Source organism: Haliotis rufescens, unplaced genomic scaffold, assembly GCF_023055435.1.
Source record: "Haliotis rufescens isolate VD_foot unplaced genomic scaffold, xgHalRufe1.0.p SCAF_3, whole genome shotgun sequence".
NCBI classification, from domain to species: Eukaryota; Metazoa; Mollusca; class Gastropoda; order Lepetellida; family Haliotidae; genus Haliotis; species Haliotis rufescens.
In genome coordinates, this window is record NW_025964001.1 from 22,891,211 (window position 1) to 22,917,573 (window position 26,363).

General features: G+C 39.8%; 1 protein-coding gene across 1 annotated transcript; it reads left to right on the forward strand.

Annotated features, from left to right (window-relative positions):
• The first annotated feature begins 1,554 nt into the window (after positions 1-1,554).
• Positions 1,555-20,397, forward strand: LOC124146477. The gene is made up of 5 exons (XM_046516790.2): positions 1,555-2,919; positions 6,068-6,217; positions 8,026-8,228; positions 10,557-10,799; positions 11,743-20,397. Exons 1-5 carry the CDS (start codon positions 1,767-1,769, stop codon positions 13,219-13,221), a joined length of 3,228 nt encoding a protein of 1,075 aa, XP_046372746.1. The 5' UTR covers positions 1,555-1,766; the 3' UTR covers positions 13,222-20,397.
• The last annotated feature ends 5,966 nt before the right edge of the window (positions 20,398-26,363 follow it).

The window sequence follows — 26,363 nt, forward strand, 5'->3', positions numbered from 1 at the left end:
GTTGGGAGACGTTTGATTTATGGAGATAGCATCATAGTAATGGAATAAATGTAACAATTCTCCCAGGGGAGGAATTCCACTCATCCTTGTGGGTTGGGCAGCGATGTATTCGTCAAAGAAATTATTCATAAAATACAAATAATAAATCCTCAAATTTTTGTCGTTGTGTAAAAGTTGATCATACCTGAATCATATTCAGAAACGAACACGAAATGTTTTTCACATATCTGCAAACGTTACCGCGGAAGAAGCCTATAAGATCTTGATGGTTTCTAGTTGTTCAACAATTTAATGGGTGGTATATACTATATGCGTCGGTTCCATGACGATCTTCATGCGTCACAACTCACAAGCCATAATAGATGAAAGGCATGCATCGCTTAAATTGAATCATTATTTCCGTGTTTCTCAAACTAGTATCAGGGAAATACGTCGTTTTAGACTGTTAGTGAAAAGTATTTATTCGAAAAAAAATACACTATTTACATGGGTGTCACTTAATCAATCCCGTTGTGTTTAGCATTCGATTCTGTTATCGACTCTCAAAAGGGATACTCGATTCTTGTGTATAACCATGGCCTGCTACAAACATTTCATCACTGATGATTTCTTTCTTTATATTATAATTATCATTTGCTTTCCCTTTCTGCATACGCGCCATAACCAAAGAGATGTATACGAGCTGAAGAAACGACTCTTTTATATGTTCTTTGGGTGATCAAGGCAGTTTCATCTATCCATACTCAAAGGATACAATATGGCTGGATAAACGAGTATTTTTACGCATTACTTTTTTGTTTATTCCTTTAAATGTTTATTTAAGAATTATGTGATTTGTTATTTAATTTATCAAACATCAACGGTGAAACCATGTGTATGTCAGGTTTAATTTTGTAACTTTTAAAGAAACAAATGTGGAAATACATGATATCAAAATATTAAAATAAAACAGATGATCAATTAGTTAAATGTTAAAATGTTAACATAACTTATACCTTGCATATAAATAGAGAAGACGAGAGAATTACATTGTGTGTCAGCTTTCATTTCATTATTAAAAAACAGGCCTACATATGGCACCTACTATTTGACAGATGCATATGGTATTCGGACCTTGGCCTGAGATATTCAGGCGTTATGACCACACACAGATTCATTTTAGCATGCTGATCACAGAAAATTATCTTTACGCATTTTTTTTTCGAATGAAAAGTCTGAAACTGTTAATTGGTGCATTCACCCATCTCTAATATTGTCACTTTGCATTGGAACGTGTTAATTTCACTTGTACAGAAGTCCGAACACATTTCATTATTTGTAAACAAACATTTTCCACAAAGGAAACATGCGAGATTGTGAACTTTGACCCACGTGTTATTACCAATACTTTGTTTTTCCAGACCAACTTTAGTTGCTCAAACTTGACAGGTCATGTACTGGCGTATAAGTACGACATAAAGTTATTTACAAAGGGGAGCATCGTTTTCAGCATGCACAGCACATGCAGCTCGCGCGGGTCACCGGTCACCTGCAGATCGCAGCGCCATCTACCGGTAAGATTTAGCTCAAGGTGGTGAGTTCGCGGGAACGAAAATAAAGGGACTTTTCAGGCAGTTTACGATGGAAATGTGCAATATGGTAGTTATATTTTTAATAGATGGTTATATCTAGCTTGAATAAGGAGGGTCAACATGCATAATTTCAACTTTTCCCCACCGCTTTTGGCCTGAGATCACGGGCACTCTCTCGCTGCCAAACCAACAAATATGGCGGACGGCAGTGAGATCGAATCGGGCCTTTTGATGGAAGTGACAACAGCCCCTAGCACACTTAGTCAGGCTGCTCCGGTGCAAATCGTATCGGTGACGGATGGGCATGTGTCAGTCCCGAGTGAGGGTCAGGTTGCTGAAGATATTCTTCAGCAGGCCTTTGTAGGAGCAGAAGATTTTACCCCAAATACTGTTGAATACACAAGTGGTGAAACTGTGGAAGATACATCTGTCGCTGCTGAAATTGTAAACAATGTTATTGCCGAAGACAGTTTGGTCACAAATGTTGCAGATTCGGTGTCAGAAACCACAACTTTCGCAGGGGTTGAATATGGGGTTGTTGGGACTGAGTCTGAGGTGGGAAGTGCGGAAGTAGCGTTAGTCGAAGAAGGGGAAGAAAATGGCATGGTTCAGTCAAATGGCAACACAGTAAGTGTAACGTCAGTGATCGAACAGACTGAAGCTTCAGATTCCAATAGTCAAACTGTTGTTGCCAGTAGTCAACAAGCACAGACAGCAAGTGTCAGCGTGGCTGTCATCCCTGGCACTGGACCAAACCTTGGCTCAAGTCATAACCCAATTCGCATCATCCAACAAGGAAATCAGTACACACCGGTTCAACAATTGACTGCTGAGCAACTACAGCAGATAATGCAAGTAGTGCAGCAACAACAACTTGCCAAAAGTACATCACAAGGTGGTGGATCAAGTGTTTTGTTCAATCCACAGACTAATACACGGATAGTTTACCGAGTCATCTATCCATCCGAGCTGCACAAAGGTGGCACTGCTGTGGTGACAACGTCAACAGTGTCTCCGGGGCAGCAAGATTTACTTGGTAGTCATCATAAGAGACCCTACAGAAGGCGAGTCCGAGAAGATGAGGATGATAAAGTTGAAGGACCAGAACTTTCCAAGGAGGAAAAGGAGGAGAGAAAAAAACATAGACCTAGAACAAGATCTGGTCGGGTGTCAAAACCTCCCAAACACATGATGAAAGACTATAAACATATCCATGTGTTAGATTGGGATGAAGACTATGATGATTCTGATGGAGGCTACTCTGACTACAAATGCAGTGATGAGGAGAAGAGACGCAATGAAGAAGGAGAGGCTTTGGAGAAAGAAGAGGCAACATATGTTTATCCAGGTGTGTATTTATTAGTCAGAAGCAGTGAGTAAAGGGTTTTTAGTTATTGTACTTCACCTGCTGCACCATAATTATGCCAAATCGCAGGCACTGTTTTTAGAATAGATGACTTTTCGCCATGGCCTGATTTATTTCAGTTGTTCAAAACTGTTTGCAGCTAGTTCTATCGTGTCTCTTTGGCATGTTCATGCCTTCTGTTTTACGCCGTTGTAAGCACCTGGCTCTAATTAGCAGCTCTTGTCCAACTTATGGTCCAATCTGTATTAATCTGTTATAAACACCCCCCTACTAAGATGGAAAATTTACTTGACAGAACTATCAGTCCATATTTTCTTGTGTATACCAAGTATGTTTTGTACAGAAGTAGAAGTATATGATTACTCACTGTCTTCAAACAAAATTTTGTACACTACAAATCTTGATCTACAAATACATTTGACTCATTGATGACTAAAGTTCAACACACGCACCCACACACCCCTTTGTAAATATTCAGAGCACAAGAGGTTCTTAATACGGCATATTAGGTTAATAATATGACATCAAACTGAAAACTGACTGGATGCATGATGTTCTGATTAACGAATGTGTAGGTAACACAACCCTTCCAGAGCTCCACATCGGCAGTGTATTTGCATAAACTACCAGAAATTAATCACCATAAGCCAATTAGTTTTGAGTTGCTTGCGGAATTATATTGAATACCCAAAGAAAACTGTCAATAAGCAATCGTAACTTGTGAGTAAATGGCTAAATATATTATCTGGAGCCCTGATCCATTATCAATTAATTAGGTAGGAATTCTTTACAAGCTTAAGATTTATGATGATACTATCCAGGGTGCTGTTGTACAAAGCAATTTTAGCACTGAGGTGATCGTTACTCCCATACCTGGGGGATTGGGTGGTCAAACTGTAACTTGGCTGATTAGATGTTGTACTAAGGATTTATCCAGGATTCCAAAGAAAGTCAATTTGAGAGGGGGAGGGGATCAGCATTTTGGTCAAATTGTTCAATGAAATACAACATCCTTGTACATAGTCATAACATTAGTTATTGCAATATTACATGTATATTACGAATATTTACTGACATTTGTTGCAGACTTGGGGCTGAATATTGGCCTCTGAGCAAGCTGACCCAGTTGTGTGGATCAACATTGTGTGATCAATGCTCATGCTTTCACTGGTTTGCCTCATTCATACTTTATTGTTGACAGAAATAGATCCAAGAAATGTGCATTTCAGGGAGGTAAAGGTAACTGATTCATGTGATACTAACACAGTCGTTGACATTGGCCATCTTATGGTACATCGTTCCATAACAGTAATGCCTTTGAACATGTTGAATGAGCAACAGCTCAAATGCCCACAAACATTACCCCTTTGGACATGGAAGACAAGGACAACATAAATGTATCTTTAAAAAAAACATTTCATTATATGCCAAAGATTTTCTTTCAGCACTGTTTTCTGTAATGCTATATGAAGGGTTTTACCACAAAAGTGGGGGTCCAAGGGACCCTAAATAATTCATTTTGAGGGTCCTTTCAGGCAAAATGGATATTGAACCATGTGGCCTTGGGTTGCAAACTGCCATTCATCGTGATATATTTTTTAAATGTCACGTTTCGTTTCTGGAGCATGACTCAGAGACCGTTCAATATTTTTTCATGAAACTTTGCAGGTCTGTCAAGTACATGCTGAACTGGTGCCTTTTGCTATTTAGAAATTTTAGAAATTTTTTCTTTTTACGTTTCAATGGCAACAAGATGGACTTAGGTTCTGTGAGGGTAGGGTTCGTTTCCGGAGCATAAATCATAAACCGTTCAATATGTTTTTATGAAACTCTGCAGGTTTGTCAGGTACATGCTGAACTGGTGCCTTTTGCTATTTAGAATTTTAGAATTTTTTATTTTTTACGTTTCCATGGCAACAAGATGGACTTAGGTTCCAAACTCTTCTTTGTTTACAGTTTCCATGACATTTCCACCTCGGTTAAAAAGGGTTAGGGTTTGCTTAGATTTAATTATGTCATAAGTTCTGCAACAGGGGCGGGGGATATAGCCACGTTAGTGGCACACTCTTGTGTGTGTTAATTTTGTGTTTTAGCTTACATTGAGAAACATCAGATAAGTTGACTGCATGATCGTTCACAAATATCCTTGCTACGACCCATCCCAGTGAAAAAACCCAATGCACGTCTAACCTATCATGGTATCAAACTCGATTCATGTCTAGACTGACAGTGACAGTCTAAAGAAATCTATGAATTTCCTTAGTATCTATTTGACATATCTTTATAATCACCTTTCAATGATTGGCCAGTTGATCAATGATGACTAACACATGTGACCGCCACAGGCTCATTAACAACTTCAGAAATCTCCTACGTTTTTCGCTTTGGCCATTTTGACATCTTGCACTTGATGCAATTGTATTACAACATGCTGTCATTGTGACTGACTTACTTTGGTAGTTCTTAACAGACCTAATCATATAAGAGGATATTATTTTAATACATTTGTTCCAAACAAACTACATACATACCTCATGACACCTCTTTTGGAGGAACTATTTTATTCCGAGATGCAGCTTGTTGTATGGCTTTCAGTGTAGTCACACATACTAAATAAATTTTGAATAGATCTAGGCCTACATCCTTCAAGGTAAAAAAAATAGCAATATAAATCTTCTTAAGAATTGACTTTCACTTTGTGTGGGGTCATTGGAGTATGAACCTTCATGTACAGCATGGCCCTCACTCTATGAAAGTGCATACCACGCATACTCCAATGAACCTACACTAAGTAAAAGTCTATTCTTAAGTAGATTTTGATATGGATGGAAAAGGCATGAAATGTTCATGTATTTAACAACAAGCATCAGTCCATCTAAACAATTCATGGTATTGTCATGATAGTTTTTTTCTTCAGAAATGTTACTCTTCATTTAACTTCAAGATGAAATGCAAGTCAGCTGCGAGGCCATGTTCATGCTTGCTGTGTTGTACATGCTAAGCTATCATTATGCCACATGTAGGAGACTGGTTTTGAACAGTGGGGGTCAGCGTGGTGTCATGATGCATATCCTTTACTGATTGAAAGAATAGTTAAAAGCACGTACACAAAAACTGTTGGATGTTGCAGGTCTAGGGTCAACCCGCCCCAAGAATTACAAGTGTGACACTTGTGAGAAGGCGTATATCGGACAAGCAGGTTTGAGTCGGCATTATCGTTTGAATCCTTCACATGGCTCCATACCCGAAGGAGAACAGGAAGATGACAGGAGTCAAGATGGTGAGCTTTGTATTAATCACAGGGCATAATGGAGTGTGTGAGACATAGATCCCTCGTATCTTTTAGAATCCCATTGAAACAAGGATCCTGTGGTCAGATGCACAGTTCCAGCCAAACTGAGTATTTATGTAATATATACAAAATAAATCTCCATCACCCAAATCCTTTTAGTTGGTTACGTACAATTATGCATATAAAATGTCAAACCCAATAGTCATAGCATAACTACACTGAGTAATACCCAATATGGCCTCTTCAGATGAAAGAATGCATGCAGTATATTGTGGTATGTATCAAAATATATGAAGTATTATTGCAATATTTTGCAATATGAAAGTCTGGCCAATATCTTATATCCAATATCCAATTACTAGTGGGACGATGCATCGGTGGATCACAATATTTACTTCCCGATACAAGTATCGATCACAGTTGCACACTCAGTTTAAAATATTGATTCATACCTTAAATGTTAACCTTAATAGCTGTTACACCAACTGTAAGTGAAAAAGTAAATATTTCATCCATTGCGCCATACTTGACACTGCCCACTGTAAATCGTCAGTGTGCCAGATATTTGGCCATCCTGTCTATGAAAGAGATGGCTTGTGCACCACATATAAGAGCACATACAAGTATTGTGAACTTATGCGTATCAGTTCGCACAGTTGGTGTATCGTCCCAGTCCAACTTATAATGATACGTGTTGTTGCAATTAGTACTGGGACGATACACAGATGCATCGTTGGGTCACGATTTCTTACTTCTCGATACAACTATCGATAACAATAGCATACACTACAGAGCTCCAGATAAGCTTCGTATCTGCGTGAAATACACATCAGAAATGCAGAAATACACAGTAAAATATAATCCAAACGTATCAAATACGCAACGAAAATTACAGATACGCTACAAAAATAAAACTTGTGTGTATCATCAAAATATTGTGAAGTAACCCTACGTATTCGATAAGCAAATCAGCAACTTATTTTGAAATTATAAAGGGGCAATCCGTCAACCTTGCCAAACGCCACGATGACAGTTACATCACGATCATTTGCCATCACACTTTCTTGTGGAAGTATCGTGGTATTTTTGAGTCCTATAAAGCTCTCGAACCCACACGACACCAGTTTGCAGGGACTAGATGAATAGTGTTTTAAAATATTTAACTTAAATACCCACATGCTTAAAAACTAGTGGGTAACAGAAATTTGAATACGCAGGTTGAATTACTGATACCCAATGATTTTAAAATGCATGGGTAAAATACCCACAACACTGAAAGCTTATCTGGAGCTCTGCACTAGATGTAAAAGATATTGACTCTTACCTTAAATGTATTCTTTAATAAATGTTCCACCAACACTAATTACTAGTGAAAATGAGTAGTGAAAACGTAACTATTTTCAGCCATTACACCATACTTGACACTGCCAACCCTTAATCGTTAGTGTGCCAGGTATTGGCCGCCCTGTCTATGAAAGAGATGGCTTACGTAACCACAGATAAGAGCACATGCAAGTATCCTGATACGTATCGGGTCATGAGCAAGGTATCGTGATGCGTAATGGATTGCACAGTTAGTGTATTGTCCCAGCCCTAGTTGCAATTCAATGTATATCTCGATAGTAAGGTTGCAATTTGATACATTAAAATTAACACTTGACATGCCAAAATATTTCAATTATTATAAAAGGAACTGAATATTAAAGTCATGTCTTCTTTCTTCAAGAGGCTTAAAAAGACTTTCTTTGATGAAAATGTGTTCCATATTCTCTGCCTAACCTTGTTTGTCATTGCAGGGTCTGGACGAACAAATGGAAATATGGGCAGCTTATCAGAGGATAGTAATACTCAAGACTCCATACCCGGTCTGGGGCTGATTGGTACAGGGACACCTTCACCAGTTGCCAAAAGAGGAAACATCCACTCCAGCCGCGGGAGGGGGAGGGGGCGCCACCTACAAGAACTCTCACTATCTAGGCGGAAAGCCAAATTAAAAGAAGTAAGAATACAAGATCAATACAAATGTAATATTTGTAAGAAAAGAAGACAACGATGGATTATATTTGTAGCCATACTAATTTATTTGAAGCAGAGCTAGCTATTCTCAGCCTTTTGCAATCACTAATTTACATTTGAAGCTTCCAGGGTTTTTTGTTTGTGTACAATCTTAACTTTTAAGAGATAAGAAGGCCTGCATTATCTCACCTAAATCTATGCCATTGTTGGGCTTTTTAGCTTAATATGCATGTTTGTGTTTATGTTCATACCTTGGACTCAAAAGAATTATTACTGAAACTACTCCCATGGCCTCGAAAATAGATAAACCCAGGTAAATCTCTTCACAATTCAGTTCATACTAGAGACAATGTTGCTCAAATTTATCCTACATGCTTCAAAAATGAAAAACGAAGGTGACAATATTTTGCCCAGTAAGCAGGAATAGCAATTAGCATAAGCTTCACTAATGTCAAATGTGTCATAAGGGCTAGTAAAGTTTCAAACATTTTTGTGGGTATTGCTATATGATATTAATATTCAGGCTAGTACGCCTTCTTGCCAATACGTCACTTGAACAGAAAGGAGGCTATGATGCTTAATATTTTTCGTCATCCAAATTGAGAATGATGCGGAACCTAATTATCTGAGCCTTCTGATTCTTTTTTTGATGTAACATAAGATGGAACTGGATGTGTGGGAAATACAGAGGTGGTGTAGGATCACTGTGCAGAGTTACATCCCTTAGCTGCCAGGATCCTCTGCTTGTGTGGTTGAATTGGTTTCTCCCTTATGATCCTTGACACCACCATACACATATTTGTGTGTTTCTCTAAATGTCAATGACTTACATGAAGTATGACTTTCCTCCAAAATGTAGCTGACACTGTAGCTGAACTAAAATACTGGTTAAAGTATAGTAAAAATTGTTCTAGAAAATGTTTTCTCTGTTAATTATTGTGGAAACATAATTGGTAAATGGATTTGACATTTCAGGGTTCGTATAGGCTTTGGAAGGCCTTGAATTTTAAGGTCTCTCTTGAAAAGCCTTGAAAATCAGCATCATAGCTTAAAAAGACTTGAATTTGTACAAAATGACATTTACTTGTTAATAAAAGTATTAAAGCACACAAAAATATGAACCAATGATGTTTAGTGTGATTTATCACATTGACAGATTTATGTTCCAAAGACAATGAATAATTCATGACAAACTTAATTCAATTTTTTGTTGCGTGGGAAAATAAATCTTGTTGGAAAATGTCTGATGGTCATAATGCTTTTGATAGTATGATAATAATAATAAAAAGAAACACACATAAATGTTGATGGAATATTCTCTTAGATTCCGAATCCTACACACAATACTTTTTGTAATGTTTTAAGAAAATTTGAGAACGTGAGTAAGAAGGCTATGATGTTTCATATTTTTCGTCATCCATATCTTGAATGAGGAAACAAATTATCTGAGCCTTCAAATTCTTAAAGATAAATAAGCTTACTGAATCAAACCTCTGTTGTCCATTTTATTTAAGGGGCTAAGTTAAAGTTTGTTCCAGACATATTATTTCCCTCTATTATATATTCATCGTATAACTGGATGTTCACATTGATTCATCTCCACTTTCCAAAGATGCCCAGTTTGTGTCATATAGCTGGAATACTTCTAAGTGTGGTGTTAACCAACAAACAAACAAACATAGATAAGTCTAGTGGTGAACTAGTGCCTTTTGATTGGTTGGATTTTAAAAAAAATTAATATTTTTCCAATTTCCCTGACAACAACTTTGACTTAGGCAGAAAATGGCAGTAGTGCTCATTTCCGAAGCAGATCCTGTAGTCCATACAATATTTCTTCACCATAGTTGCTACTTAGATAGGCCAAGTGGTGAACTGGCCTTTTCTTTTGTTATTTTAGGATTTTTTAGACAAATATTTTTCGAGCTCTCTGGCAAATTGTTTAATAAATATTTATTCGCAACAAGTATATACCACTGCGGGGAATATCTCCATTGCAGTCGAAATATACTTTTCTCAGCACTTACCTGAATAATTAAAAAAAAAGAGAGGAAAATTCTATTGCCCCAAGGATGCCTGGACTGCTAACATAGGTCAAATTGCTTCAAGTAAGTCGTTAGTTTAATTCGGTAAGTGGGTATTTATAAATATGTTTCTAGAAACATGAGAGTTTCTAAGCAAGGATGATTTTCTTTTAATAAAAGAGATCATATATCCTATACGCAAGTCCCTGAGTCATGCAGAAATGCTTCTGGTGATGAGAGTATTTTGGGTCATCAGTGGTTTTGATTGAGCAACTGTCCTTGTGTTTCAGATAGTGCGACAGTGTGAGGACGAGGATCTGATGGAGATTGTGTTACCCCGGCTGGCCAAGGTGATCACACTGTGGGAGTTCCTCCTCATGAAGGTGGAGAAGGGTTATCCGTCACGGCCACATGTTGATGACATCTACCGGGAGTTCGAGGCCCTCCACAAGCAGGTCCAGAAAGTCTGCCAACTCTATCTCAGTCCTCGCAACAAGGACAAGTCAGAATCTAACTCTACTCAGTCATTGCAGGTGTGTGGAGGGAATTGATTTGTGAAAATTGTGAATGTTTTGACAGCTTTATTATGATTGGGACTTTTATTCTGATACAATACCTCTGCATGAAGATCTTACCACACCTCCATGCAAGGTTGCGACAAGTGAACCTTGTGCAAACTTTGACTGCCCAGTTTATATGAAGTATGTGTGGCTTCTTGAGCCAGTCAGATGTCAGCTTTCTAAAATATTTTTGCTTCAGTTCTTTGCCATCTCGATTTGAGACAGGAAGAATTGTTTGTTTGTTTAACGCCGCACTCAGCAATATTCCAGCTATATGACGGCGGTCTGTAAATAATCGAGTCTGGACCAGACAATCCAGTGATTGACATCACGAGCATCAATCCACACAATTGGGACTGATGACATGCATCAACCAAGACAGCAAGAAACCAACACCACATGCAAATATACCTTTGATGGAACTCCAATTTGTTTGTCGATTGCATTGCACAGGCTAAATTATTTGCATTTGGAACTGGTTGTTTTGAGTATGTTCTTGAGAAATCAGATATGCTAATCTGAATAGTAAGCTCACTCGTACTGAGAATTTAGAAGCCTCGACACTTATTGCAAGTTCACCTGACATCCTCAAATCTTCACTTAGGGAGGTATCGTATCAGAGGGGAAGGTCTGATTTTAATGAGATTGATATTTCTGTCAAGTTAGATTGCAGACTGAATTTTGACAGTTAAAGTTCTTCTTCAGACCAGTGTTGTTGATCAGAGGTGACTGTGTAGTTACACCTTTTTTTTTAGCTTGGTAGTTGTATTTACCCATTAATTTCCTGTTACTAGCATTATGGTAACAGGTGATATGATTGCATAGATTTCCAAGTTAAATTTGAGCTAGTTTCTCATGTAATGACAAGAAAGAACTTTCCCATCTCAAAACTACCGGTATATCACATATATTTCAGGTTGAGAATGTCCAGCTGGCTCAAGCTCTTGGTCTTGAAGTGGGGATGTTTGATGTGAAGGAGATGCCAGCAGAAGAAACCCCCACATTCCAGTTCAAACTCACACCAGAAACCATACCCTCCCCCAGCAAGCCGTTGCCAGTCCGCCGCAAGATCCAGGTGACCACACCCGACCAGACGCCTGGACTGCCGGCCGCTAAACGCCCTAGGACTGTTTCTGTACTTTCGGACACGAGTCCTATGAAAAACAATAGTGCTACATCAACTTCAATTCTGAAAGGGACGCAGAACGTTCAGTTCCGTGTTGTCTCTGCATCCTCCCCGGCAGCTTCATTGACAACTCCGCACATAATCGCTGTGTCCAACCCCCATAGTGTCGGGATCGCCAACAACAACACAGCACCTGCCTCACGTTTTGTGACTGTGTCAAATCCCAACATAGTGACTGTGTCAAATCCCAACATAGTGACAGTGTCAAATCCCAACATTGTAAGTGTGTCCAAGCCCAGTAACACAGCTTCTACCCTTCCTCATGTCGTGGCTCTTTCAAATTCTAGTATTGTATCACACCCGCAGATAGTGACTGTGTCAAATGCTAATGTGTCTGGCTCAAACATTACAACTGTTCAACCAAAGACAGTTGTGCGACCACCAGAATCAAGTGTTCAGACCACATCTCAGGTTGGAGGTGTCAGTAAATCTCATGAAATCCTTACCTCTCAGGCAGCTACTTCCACAATGCCATCCAGTAGTACAGAGACAATTGTTGCTGTAGAGACCGACAATGTGTCAGTTGTGGACACAATGAATCAGAACGTTGTGTCTGCTGTCAACAGTGCTAACTTAGTTAGCAGCAGCAATGGCTCTGGTGTCAGTAGTGCTAGTAACAGCATTGAAAGTGCTCCCAATGGTGAACCTGTTACCCTAAGAACTATCCTTGTTAATGGAGGAGTGACAGGCGATGGTGGTGTTAAACAGCTTCAGCCTCTTGTCCAGGAAGCCCTTCACACTAATATTCAGAATATTCAGGTGGTGGAAAGCCTGGAAGAAGCTCAGCAACTTATTCTGGCACAATCTCAAATGAATGGTGTTGACCCGTCTTCAAATATTGCCACCCTAGCTGAAGTCATTCACAATGAATCTGAGTTTATTGAACAAACCATTGATGGGGATGTGAAAAGGGAAATCGTTCTCAACCCTGTTGAAGCCAAATCTGAAGAAGTGGATCCTGGTGAAGTGCAAGGCCAGATTGTGAGTGCTGAGCAAATAGAAGGACAAGTGATAAGTCAAGATCAGATAGTGACTCATTCCAATATCTACCAGACAGAGGATGGTATATTAATCATACAGAACCCCGATGGAACCACGTTCCAGCTGCAGGGTGCTGAAGGCATACCGTTAGAGACAGTTCAGGCCTTGCTAGCCATGGAGGGGCAGTTCGAGGGAGGGGAGGCAGTTCAAGCTGAACTTCAACAATAGCATCTTGCATTGTTATTTCACTGCTTTTGCCAGAGTTCTTGTTCGGATGTAAGGGAAACTTATAGCAAACAAAATATAGTAAAATACTTTCAACCTTTACCAATATTCATGTTTTGGTCTTCATAACTCAAAAAGGTGGAATCAGTGGTTGGTATGTTGTTGTTTTTTAAGTATTTCTTTATATCCAGCTACAATATCAGCATATTTGTATGTTTCCCCAGATGCCCTGATAGTTGTCCATCAATTTGTGTACAAAGGAGTTACTTCCCTTCCCTTTCACTGGCAATATTTTAATTGGTCAAAATCTTAAATGCAAATTATTCTTTCGTGATATGGTTACCTAAAGGACGGTGTTGAGGTAGGTGTTATGCAAGTAATGGATGCACCTTAGTTTCAAGAAATAGAGGGTGAATAAGAAAAAGAAAATAAAGGTTTTTGACATTATTCCATCTCACAATAGAAGTTCAAATAGCCTGTATTCAATGTGAACGATAATCAAAGTGACAGTTATAGGTGTAAAAACACATGTTGTAATTGACTTTTATTTTTATTTTTTTATTTTTTTATTTTTTTCATTTTGTAGGATATATTGAATTTGTCCCTTTGAGATTTGAGATTTGATCAATATCCACTGTATACCCCCATGTTTTGATGACACAAGATTCCATTATTCCATTGTTAGTATTCTGCTGGCATTTTCAGACAAACGTGGATGAGCATGTTGAGTCTTAGTCTGTGATTTTTCCTTGCACCGCAACAGAACTTTGGTGAACATCTTCATCTTTGCATGGCACATCCTGAAATCATCTTTGTACAGTTCAGACCTATTTTCTAAAAGCATTATTATTGGTTCATGCGCAATAAACATTTACCATTGATCTCATTTTCTACTGAAATTCACCTTGTACGTCTGATTTTGTAATGAAGGAAGGTATACAAATGTAATGTCAATGACGGTATGTTACTGCCTACACAAAGACAATTGGTAATAAGGTGTAGTCATGAAATACATATTTACAGCGCATGTTAAGAATGTTAACACATACATATGGGAAGTATTTTGGCTCACTGACATGTATTGGACTTAAGGCTTAATTTATGCAAGGTATACAAGGCCAGTGTCATTAAAATCAGATCTTCGTGTTCGCTACTGCTGTGCAAAGTTATGAGGACATCTAATAACAGGTCACATCAGAATGACCTTTCGCAAATATCAAAGTCGACAGGGGCCAGTTGGAAAGAAGCTTTCTGTAATTTTACGGCACTAGTTTCAAAAGGGCATCTACTATTCCAATCTAAACTTTGAAAAATATTGAAAGTCTCTTCCATTTCAATTTTTTATCCCCTTGATATAATCTGTCATACAGCCCATAACTGTTTTTTCGGAATGCGCCATGTTAACCTTTTTGAGGTTACATTCGGACCTTCACTTTCATGATCTCATAAGTGACTCTGATTGGTTGGATGACCCATAATTTGATGTCCTCAGATCTTTGTTAAGCGAAAGCAAGAACTAAAATATGATTTTAACGAGACTGACAATAAGGTCGGATCTCACTAATGAGAATGAAAGCAATATTACAGTCAGTCTTGCTCTGGCTTATGTAGCCTTGAAAAGGCCCCCATCAGATTTTGTTTGTTTAATGTGTTTAGTTTTTATAGAAGATTTTTTCTAATGGCCTAAGGTAACACTGTGGGAAGAAGAAAAAATACTGTTTTTGAATTCTTGATTCTTTCACATTACTGTAGTTAATCTGTCATGGCATCACAGAATAACTACAGTCATATGAAAGAATCAGGTGGTCCTTAACTTCTTTTGAGTAGTATATAAACAAAGTTACAATGTAATGAAGGCGATTGTTTACACATGAAAGTTTCCATCTGATCAAAGGTAGAAAGATTGTGCCAACCAGTCATGTAAGGCCACAATAAATTAATAATAAGATTCTCACCCATTTCTTTTTTTAAGGTTGGATATGTGGGAAATTACTTTTTTATTATTTATTTTACAAGGACAACAAACAGTGAAACGGGAAAGGTAAAATTGGGTTCATGTCACAGGTATAATTGTTCACAAACTTCACATGAGTACTAGTCAAACTTCCATTCTTTTTACAGCCACACCCGCTAACAGTTATCAATACTGGAACATGGACAATAACCGAAGGACTGTATCGTTTGTGACCGAGCCTGATTATTACAAGTACACTGTACAGACTATTGCAGCTTAATGGGTTGATATTTATCAATAGCCATATTGCTGTGTTTATATGTGGCAGACATATAACTGATAACAACCAGGTATTTTAATACAGAGAATTGTTAAAATCTTTTGAAAGCCGCACATGTGCAGACAAAAACTTCCACCAATCTATTTAAGAACATACCAAATGAAGCATTCATACGATGTCAGTTTGACACTTGGAATTGCATTTTTCTAAATGCTGATACCAAACATCGGCAAGTTCTTGGCAGACGTTTGGGTGGCAAATACATTTTACTGAGGCGAGTTTGGTCATGAGGCCGACCGGGATGAGAATGTAATCATTAATTTATTGTGGCCTACTGATCGAAAATTAATCTGTAAAATGTAAAACAAAATGTTAAAGCTTCCTTTCACCAGACAGGTTATTTTTGTCAACTTTATATGCAATTTGTGCGTACTTTGTATTCAACAATTCTAAAATACACTTGCAATTTTCTATACAGTAAACTTTAAAGAGCTAACAGCCTTTGCCAGTATAAATATGTCCCGTAGATATCAGTCTCTTTGTAGATAAATCGAGTTTTCCCACACTGTGCTCTCCCGAGACTGACAGTTAGGACCACTTAATACTGATTATTAAGACTTTCATGCAGGGAAGGGTACTACATTTTGATGTCATGCAATTTTGCTTTCCAAATTGGTCTAATAAAATATTGAGCAATTGATACCAACACAAAAAGTCCACTTAACTGAAACATAAGTCATGTGAGAATATACATGATAAATAGTACATAGGGCTTTTCTTATTAAATCTCATGACCTGAAAAAGTGGACATTTTCACTTGTGGCTGAGCCACTCATGTCAATTTTGTCAGGTCAATGAGATAAAAATGTCCTCAATGTACCCTTGTAGCAGTTAACAATTTAAGGAGGTTTATGCATATTTTAGGACTGCAAGATTGTCTCATTGAAAATCTTTATTACTGAAATATTTAGATTGGTATCATTAATCAAGAATCTATACTGATCCCATCCTTCTCACAAAAAGATAGAGGAAACTGTTTTCTATTAATTTATCTATATACATGCTGTACTGTCCAGACTGAACTCTGCTTTATCAATTATCTAACTTTGAGGGGTCCTTTCAACATAAAGATCAATGAAGTCTGTTGGATGGAATATATTGGGGTCCTTTCACTGAAGTAGGGGAAGATATGTTATGCTAAATTGTTAAATGTCGACTACTGCATTGACAAAATCGGTTGACAATGTAAGCAGATTCTTCCGTTTATTTTTGTTCCTGAGCATGAGTTGATACAGGTAATACATTTGCCATGGCTTTGCTCAGGACAATAGAGCATTTGTCATTAATTGTATTAAACTTGTCCATTGTGCAACTGATGTAAAGTGTAAATGCCTTATTTTTTGTATACCATTTCAAGACCAGTGATTTTTGCAAATAGTTTGTATTCCAAATACCATGTATGAAATAGGCCTAGCCTAAGAGGTTGGTTTTGTCTTGAGTTTGTCGAGTTGATACGAGACCCGAAGAAATGTCCACCCTACAGACCATACATGATAAAAGACTTGTACATTGAAGATTTTGTGAATAGATTCCCTCAGTAATTGTACAATAGATGTAATAGACGTTTTATACTCACAACTATCTTAGAACTAAGTTATTGGCATAGGACTGTGGTGCACGTTAAATTATGTTATTGTTGAAAACTGTTTTGAATGCTTGTTCGACAACATGTCATGTTTGTTTGGTCAGTGTGTATGTTTACCTGAACTTGGGAATTTGAGAATGTGTACAAGAGTTCTATTATCAATATTATTTGTAAGGAAATCTTACGGAAGTGAACAACTAGAAACTTGTTATTTGGATTTGTTTGTTTTATCAGGAGGAGACATCACAATTTGGACATATTATTTATTAATTCAGCATGTATGGTCCAAATCTGCTTCACAATTGTCAATTTAAGTGGCAATTCGGATTCTGTAGTTGGCATTGTTGCTGTATTTAGAAATCAGATATTTATGAATTCGATTCTCAGAATTGATTTGAACAAGAAATGAACAAATGCTAAACCATTATCCGAGCCTACAGTTTGGCTGTGCAGAGTTGCATCCCTTGGGAACGCCAGAAACCTGTAATTGTCGGTTTGAATCCTTATTCGCCCTAGTGTTGTTTCTAGGTTTTTCAGCACCATACCATGCTTGCAAGTTTTACCAAAGTGATAAACGTCCGAGACCTGCATCACTTCGGACTTCCCTCCCACATTAAGCTGCAAAGCCATGATATAATTAGAATATTGTTCAAAGTTGTGTTAAAGCCAACTCACTCACCCAGTCTGCAGTTTTGTGGCTTGTATCGACTTCGATGACCATCTTACACAAGGATAACTGAAGTTAGCCTTCATTACCATTTGATTACACACTTACTAAACATTTAGCATCATTTTTGTCTGTTAACTGACTATGAGACTTTTTCTTTATATTTATTTTCAATGACAAAATGTTTGTGAGCCAGCAATATCTCATATCAACATATCTTGGCATATATGCTACTCAAACAAGCTAAAGAACACCTACAATTGAAAGGCTATGTGTTGCAATACCCACTAGCCATGACAGATTAAGTACATGTATAGTCATTTGGAAAAAAAATAGGTGTTCTTTCAGCTCTTTTCTGTAGTATATCTAGTATAATATAGTCTTTGATAGGCACTTTACAGGTTGGAAAAACATGAAGACAGGAAATGTTTATGGGAAATAACTTCTTTATTGTTTGTAAAGTCATTTCAGGGCTACATCTTGCCCTTGAAACATTCAAACAAGAATGAAGTTGTTACCCGTAGAAGTTTCATGTCTTCGTTGAGTATGTATGAGATAAGTCAGGTTTGAAACTTACTGTAAGATTGTGCACAAATTAAATGGTTGGAAACAACTAAAAGAATGACCCAAGACTAATAAACATTGACACCCATAGTATTATGATTATGTCTCCATTCTATAATGATAAAAATCCTGGACCCATTTGCAATCATGGTTTCATTTGGGATGTCCTTATTGACATATTTCTTTTCAGTTGCTTCCCCCAGAATTGTACATGCACATGAGAAGTCTGCGTCCTCCGATTCACATCATCAGAGTACAACAATGTGTTCTATTACACCCAGCTATAAAATACCATATATTAAAACTAAAATCTACTGTAGATGATACTAGGAGAAATTTTGACTCCCGATTTTTGGCCATGGACTGCACGATGGTAATTTTTTGCATCATGTCATTTGAATCAGATGATGGTAGTGAATGGATCCAGGGCATTAATCAGAATGGCAATATAATGCACTTGATAAACGAGGATGGTATCTATCTTAAACTCAGGAGACCTATCATCCATGGAGTTTGACTTCAGGGCATACATAGCTTCTAATTGTTCTTGGGGGCCCGGGTGGCCCGGTCGTCTAAAGGTGCCGCGATTCGCTGTGTAGAGTTGCGTCCCTTGGGCATGCCAGAAACCTATGATTGTGGGTTCGAATCCCAGTTCACCCCAATTATATTTCTAGGTTTGTCAGCACCATACCCATGCTTGTGGGTTTCACCGAAGTGGTAAACGTCTTTGACCTGCATCACTTCGGGCTTTCCTCCCACATTAAGCTGACACGCCGTGATATAACTGGAACACTGTTAAAAGCGGCGTTAAACCCAACTCAGTCACACTCACTCTTATTGTTCTTACCTCCTACTTTTGCACAAGCCATCAGAATTATTTCAAGTAACAAACATTCAAACGCCATTGTAGTGGAACATATATATTAAATATTTATTTGTTGATATGGTGCTGACAAAAAGTGTTCCAAATTTTTGTTCACATACTGTAGAGTGCAAAATTGCCCCCCAAGTTAATGAATGAAGACAATAGGGTTTTAACAGGGAAAGGTATTTTTCAAAAGCGTAATTACTTCTTGTCTCCTCCACCTTTGCAGGCTTAGATGTTCTTAACAGATTTATATAAGTACACCTGTCCATTAGCCTGAGACAAGTGACATTCAGGAGGTACAAGTGGCACTTGTACCATTAGGTTGATGTAGGTTTTGTTTTGTAGGATGTCATATTTTTTTTTAGAACAAGTTGAAATAAAACAAAATCTTTTGTGACCCTGTTAATACAGGGCTACAGCAATTGGGTTATGATACTCTTCACTTTCCTCACTGATGGACTGTACAAAACCCGGTGAAAGGTAGCACCTGTATATTCATTTACAGTTGTGATCAATTAAGAAAATCATCAGGACACATTTCTATTTCTTTTTTTGTTTTCAGAAAGATACTTGAAAACATACATAGGAATAAAACAATTTGTTCAGGCATTTTAAGAAAATGTTATTTCCCTCTTCTTTGGAAAACCAAATCTTCAGATCAGTGAATAAAATGTATCTAGCAAATTAGCAATGAAGTGTTATTGCTATCCACTCCATTGCTTGTATCACATACAACTTACAGAGTGCCATTCAGTTATGTAAGCATCATAAAAGTAAGCATAAGAAATACGTTATCTCCACATCTTGAGCATTTGTTGCATTGGTCCTTATTTTCAAGGTTGACAAAGCATGTTGAATACTTACTTTTATGTTGTCAGGATATGAACAGAGGTGTACAAAGAGTGTGTTTTATTATGACTAAGGCAGTTAACAACATCAGCCATTGTCTGGATTACAACACATGCCATTCTCATTGTATCAAGTTCATCCCATGTCATGGAGGCAATACAGGCTATATCATCCCATTGACGTGCCATCTTTCACTGTATATCATTCTTTATATTTGGAATCCCCCAGTCCTTGTATTCACCCATACTGCATAGTCATTTCATTGTTCAAAAGATTTATGAATATACAAATCCAGTTGTTAGAAATACTGATGAAATATTCTCTATTTCACTTGAATAAATCTTGAAATTTGTCCCACCTAGTTGTGATTCTTTTGCTATCTTTATATATTTGTTTGTCCATCCTGTTGTGTGTACTTGAGAAGAAAATGGGTGATTGATATTTATGAATCTTGAAATGGGCAGGATGTGAGGACAAACCAGTGTATGATGGTGTGACATGGATTCATGACAGGATGTGAGGGACAAACCAGTGTGTTATGGTGTGACATGGATCCATGACAGGATGTGTATGGACAAACCAGTGTGTGATGGTGTGACATGGATCCATGACATGATGTGAGGACAAACCAGTGTGTGATGGTGTGACATGGATCCATGACAGGATGTGAGAGGACAAATCACTGTATGATGGTGTGACATGGATTCATGACAGGATGTGTATGGACAAACCAGTGTGTGATGGTGTGACATGGATCCATGACATGATGTGTTGGCGCAAACCAGTGTATGATGGTGTGAGCATGGATCCATGACAGGATGTGTTGGCGCAAACCAGTGTGTGATGGTGTGAGCATGGATCCATGACAGGATGTGAGGACAAACCAGTGTGTGATGGTGTGAGCATGGATCCATGACAGGATGTGAGGGACAAACCAGTGTGTGATGGTGTGACATGGATCCATGACAGGATGTGTTGGCGCAAACCAGTGTGTGATGGTGTGACATGGATTCATGACAGGATGTGTATGGACAAACCAGTGTTTGATGGTGTGACATGGATCCATGACAGGATGTGAGAGGACAAATCACTGTATGATGGTGTGACATGGATTCATGACAGGATGTGAGGGACAAACCAGTGTATGATGGTATGACATGGATCCATGACAGGATGTGTATGGACAAACCAGTGTGTGATGGTGTGACATGGATCCATGACAGGATGTGAGAGGACAAATCACTGTATGATGGTGTGACATGGATCCATGACAGGATGTGAGAGGACAAACCAGTGTATGATGGTGTGACATGGATTCATGACAGGATGTGAGGGACAAACCAGTGTGTGATGGTGTGACATGGATCCATGACAGGATGTGAGATGACAAACAAGTGTGAGCATGGATTCATGACAGGATGTGTATGGACAAACCAGTGTGTGATTGTGTGACATGGATCCATGACATGATGTGAGAGGACAAATCACTGTATGATGGTGTGACATGGATCCATGACAGGATGTGAGGGGACAAACCAGTGTGTGATGGTGTGAGCATGGATCCATGACAGGATGTGAGAGGACAAATCACTGTATGATGGTGTGACATGGATCCATGACAGGATGTGAGATGACATACCAGTGTGTGATGGTGTGAGCATGGATCCATGACAGGATGTGAGATGACATACCAGTTGGTGATGGTGTGACATGGATCCATGACTGGATGTGTTGGGACAAACCAGTGTATGATGGTGTGAGCATGGATCCATGACAGGATGTGTATGGACAAACCAGTGTGTGACATTGATCCATGACAGGATGTGAGGGGACAAACCAGATGGTGATGGTGTGAGCATGGATCTATGACAGGATGTGAGGGGACAAACCAGTGTATGATGGTGTGAGCATGGATCTATGACAGGATGTGAGGGGACAAACCAGTGTATGATGGTGTGACATGGATCTATGACAGGATGTGAGGGGACAAACCAGATGGTGATGGTGTGAGCATGGATCTATGACAGGATGTGAGGGGACAAACCAGTGTATGATGGTGTGAGCATGGATCTATGACAGGATGTGAGGGGACAAACCAGATGGTGATGGTGTGAGCATGGATCTATGACAGGATGTGAGGGGACAAACCAGTGTATGATGGTGTGAGCATGGATCTATGACAGGATGTGAGGGGACAAACCAGTGTGTGATGGTGTGGTGACATGGATCCATGACTGGATGTGAGGGGACAAACCAGTGTATGATGGTGTGAGCATGGATCTATGACAGGATGTGAGGGGACAAACCAGTGTGTGATGGTGTGAGCATGGATCCATGATAGGATGTGTATGGACAAACCAGTGTATGATAGTGTGATCATGGATCCATGACAGGATGTGAGATGACAAACCAGATGGTGATGGTGTGAGCATGGATCTATGACAGGATGTGAGGGGACAAACCAGTGTATGATGGTGTGAGCATGGATCTATGACAGGATGTGAGGGGACAAACCAGTGTGTGATGGTGTGGTGACATGGATCCATGACTGGATGTGAGGGGACAAACCAGTGTATGATGGTGTGAGCATGGATCTATGACAGGATGTGAGGGGACAAACCAGTGTGTGATGGTGTGAGCATGGATCCATGATAGGATGTGTATGGACAAACCAGTGTATGATAGTGTGATCATGGATCCATGACAGGATGTGTATGGACAAACCAGTGTGTTATGGTGTGACATGGATTCATGACAGGATGTGAGGACAAACCAGTGTATGATGGTGTGATCATGGATCCATGACAGGATGTGTATGGACAAACCAGTGTGTTATGGTGTGACATGGATCTATGACAGGATGTGTTGGGACAAACCAGTGTATGATGGTGTGACATGGATCCATGACAGTATGTGAGATGACAAACCAGATGGTGATGGTGTGAGCATGGATCCATGACAGGATGTGAGATGACATACCAGTGTGTGATGGTGTGAGCATGGATCTATGACAGGATGTGAGATGACAAACCAGTGTCTGATGGTGTGAGCATGGATCTATGACAGGATGTGAGGGGACAAACCAGTGTATGATGGTGTGAGCATGGATCTATGACAGGATGTGTATGGACAAACCAGTGTATGATAGTGTGATCATGGATCCATGACAGGATGTGTATGGACAAACCAGTGTGTGATGGTGTGAGCATGGATCTATGATAGGATGTGAGGGACAAAACAGTGTGAGCATGGATCCATGACAGGATGTGAGAGGACAAACCAGTGTATGATGGTGTGAGCATGGATCTATGATAGGATGTGAGGGACAAAACAGTGTGAGCATGGATCTATGATAGGATGTGAGAGGACAAACCAGTGTATGATGGTGTGAGCATGGATCTATGATAGGATGTGAGGGACAAAACAGTGTGAGCATGGATCCATGACAGGATGTGAGAGGACAAACCAGTGTATGATGGTGTGAGCATGGATCTATGATAGGATGTGAGGGACAAAACAGTGTGAGCATGGATCCATGACAGGATGTGAGGGGACAAACCAGTGTATGATGGTGTGAGCATGGATCTATGACAGGATGTGTATGGACAAACCAGTGTATGATAGTGTGATCATGGATCCATGACAGGATGTGTATGGACAAACCAGTGTGTGATGGTGTGAGCATGGATCTATGATAGGATGTGAGGGACAAAACAGTGTGAGCATGGATCCATGACAGGATGTGAGGGACAAACCAGTGTGTGATGGTGTGACATGGATCCATGACAGGATGTGAGGGACAAACCAGTGTGTGATGGTGTGGGCATGGATCCATGACAGGATGTGAGGGACAAACCAGTGTGTGATGGTGTGACATGGATCCATGACAGGATGTGAGGGACAAACCAGTGTGAGCATGGATCCATGACAGGATGTGAGGGACAAACCAGTGTGAGCATGGATCCATGACAGGATGTGAGGGACAAAACAGTGTGAGCATGGATCCATGACAGGATGTGAGGGACAAACCAGTGTGTGATGGTGTGAGCATGGATCCATGATAGGATGTGAGGGACAAACCAGTGTATGATGGTATGACATGGATCCATGACAGGATGTGAGAGGACAAACCAGTGTGTGATGGTGTGACATGGATCCATGACAGGATGTGAGGGACAAACCAGTGTGTGATGGTGTGACATGGATCCATGACTGGATGTGTTGGGACAAACCAGTGTATGATGGTGTGAGCATGGATCTATGACAGGATGTGAGATGACAAACCAGTGTGTGATGGTGTGACATGGATCCATGACAGGATGTGAGATGACAAACCAGTGTCTGATGGTTTGAGCATGGATCCATGACTGCATGTTTTGGGACAAACCAGTGTGTGATGGTGTGACATGGATCCATGACATGATGTGAGAGGACAAATCACTGTATGATGGTGTGATCATGGATCCATGACAGGATGTGTATGGACAAACCAGTGTGTGATGGTGTTACATGGATCCATGACATGATGTGAGAGGACAAATCACTGTATGATGGTGTGATCATGGATCCATGACAGGATGTGTATGGACAAACCAGTGTGTTATGGTGTGACATGGATCCATGATAGGATGTGTATGGACAAACCAGTGTGTGATGGTGTGACATGGATCCATGACAGGATGTGTATGGACAAACCAGTGTATGATGGTATGACATGGATCCATGACAGGATGTGAGGGACAAACCAGTGTGTGATGGTGTTACATGGATCCATGACATGATGTGAGAGGACAAATCACTGTATGATGGTGTGATCATGGATCCATGACAGGATGTGAGGGACAAACCAGTGTGTGATGGTGTTACATGGATCCATGACATGATGTGAGAGGACAAATCACTGTATGATGGTGTGATCATGGATCCATGATAGGATGTGTATGGACAAACCAGTGTGTTATGGTGTGACATGGATTCATGACAGGATGTGAGGACAAACCAGTGTATGATGGTGTGAGCATGGATCCATGACAGGATGTGTATGGACAAACCAGTGTGTGATGGTGTGACATGGATCCATGACAGGATGTGTTGGGACAAACCAGTGTATGATGGTGTGAGCATGGATCCATGACAGGATGTGAGGGACAAACCAGTGTGTGATGGTGTGACATGGATCCATGACAGTATGTGAGATGACAAACCAGATGGTGATGGTGTGAGCATGGATCCATGACAGTATGTGAGATGACATACCAGTGTGTGATGGTGTGAGCATGGATCTATGACAGGATGTGAGGCCACAAACCAGTGTGATGACGTGAGCATGGATCTATGATAGGATGTGAGGGGACAAACCAGTGTGTGATGGTGTGACATGGATCCATGACAGGATGTGAGGGGACAAACCAGTGTGTTATGGTGTGAGCATGGATCCATGATAGGATGTGAGGGGACAAACCAGTGTGGGATGGTGTGGTGACATGGATCCATGACAGGATGTGAGGCCACAAACCAGTGTGTGATGGTGTGAGCATGGATCCATGACTGCATGTTTTGGGACAAACCAGTGTGTGATGGTGTGACATGGATCCATGACAGGATGTGAGGCCACAAACCAGTGTGTGATGGTGTGAGCATGGATCCATGACTGCATGTTTTGGGACAAACCAGTGTGTGATGGTGTGAGCATGGATCCATGACAGGATGTGAGGGGACAAACCAGTGTGTTATGGTGTGAGCATGGATCCATGATAGGATGTGAGGGGACAAACCAGTGTGTGATGGTGTGAGCATGGATCTATGATAGGATGTGAGGCCACAAACCAGTGTGTGATGGTGTGAGCATGGATCCATGACTGCATGTTTTGGGACAAACCAGTGTGTGATGGTGTGACATGGATCCATGACATGATGTGTATGGACAAACCAGTGTGTGATGGTGTGACATGGATCCATGACTGGATGTGTATGGACAAACCAGTGTGTTATGGTGTGACATGGATCCATGACATGATGTGAGGGGACAAACCAGTGTGTTATGGTGTGACATGGATCCATGACTGGATGTGTATGGACAAACCAGTGTGTTATGGTGTGACATGGATCCATGACATGATGTGAGGGGACAAACCAGTGTGTGATGGTGTGACATGGATCCATGACAGGATGTGAGGGGACAAACCAGTGTGTTATGGTGTGACATGGATCCATGACATGATGTGAGGGGACAAACCAGTGTATGATGGTATGACATGGATCCATGACAGGATGTGTATGGACAAACCAGTGTGTGATGGTGTTACATGGATCCATGAC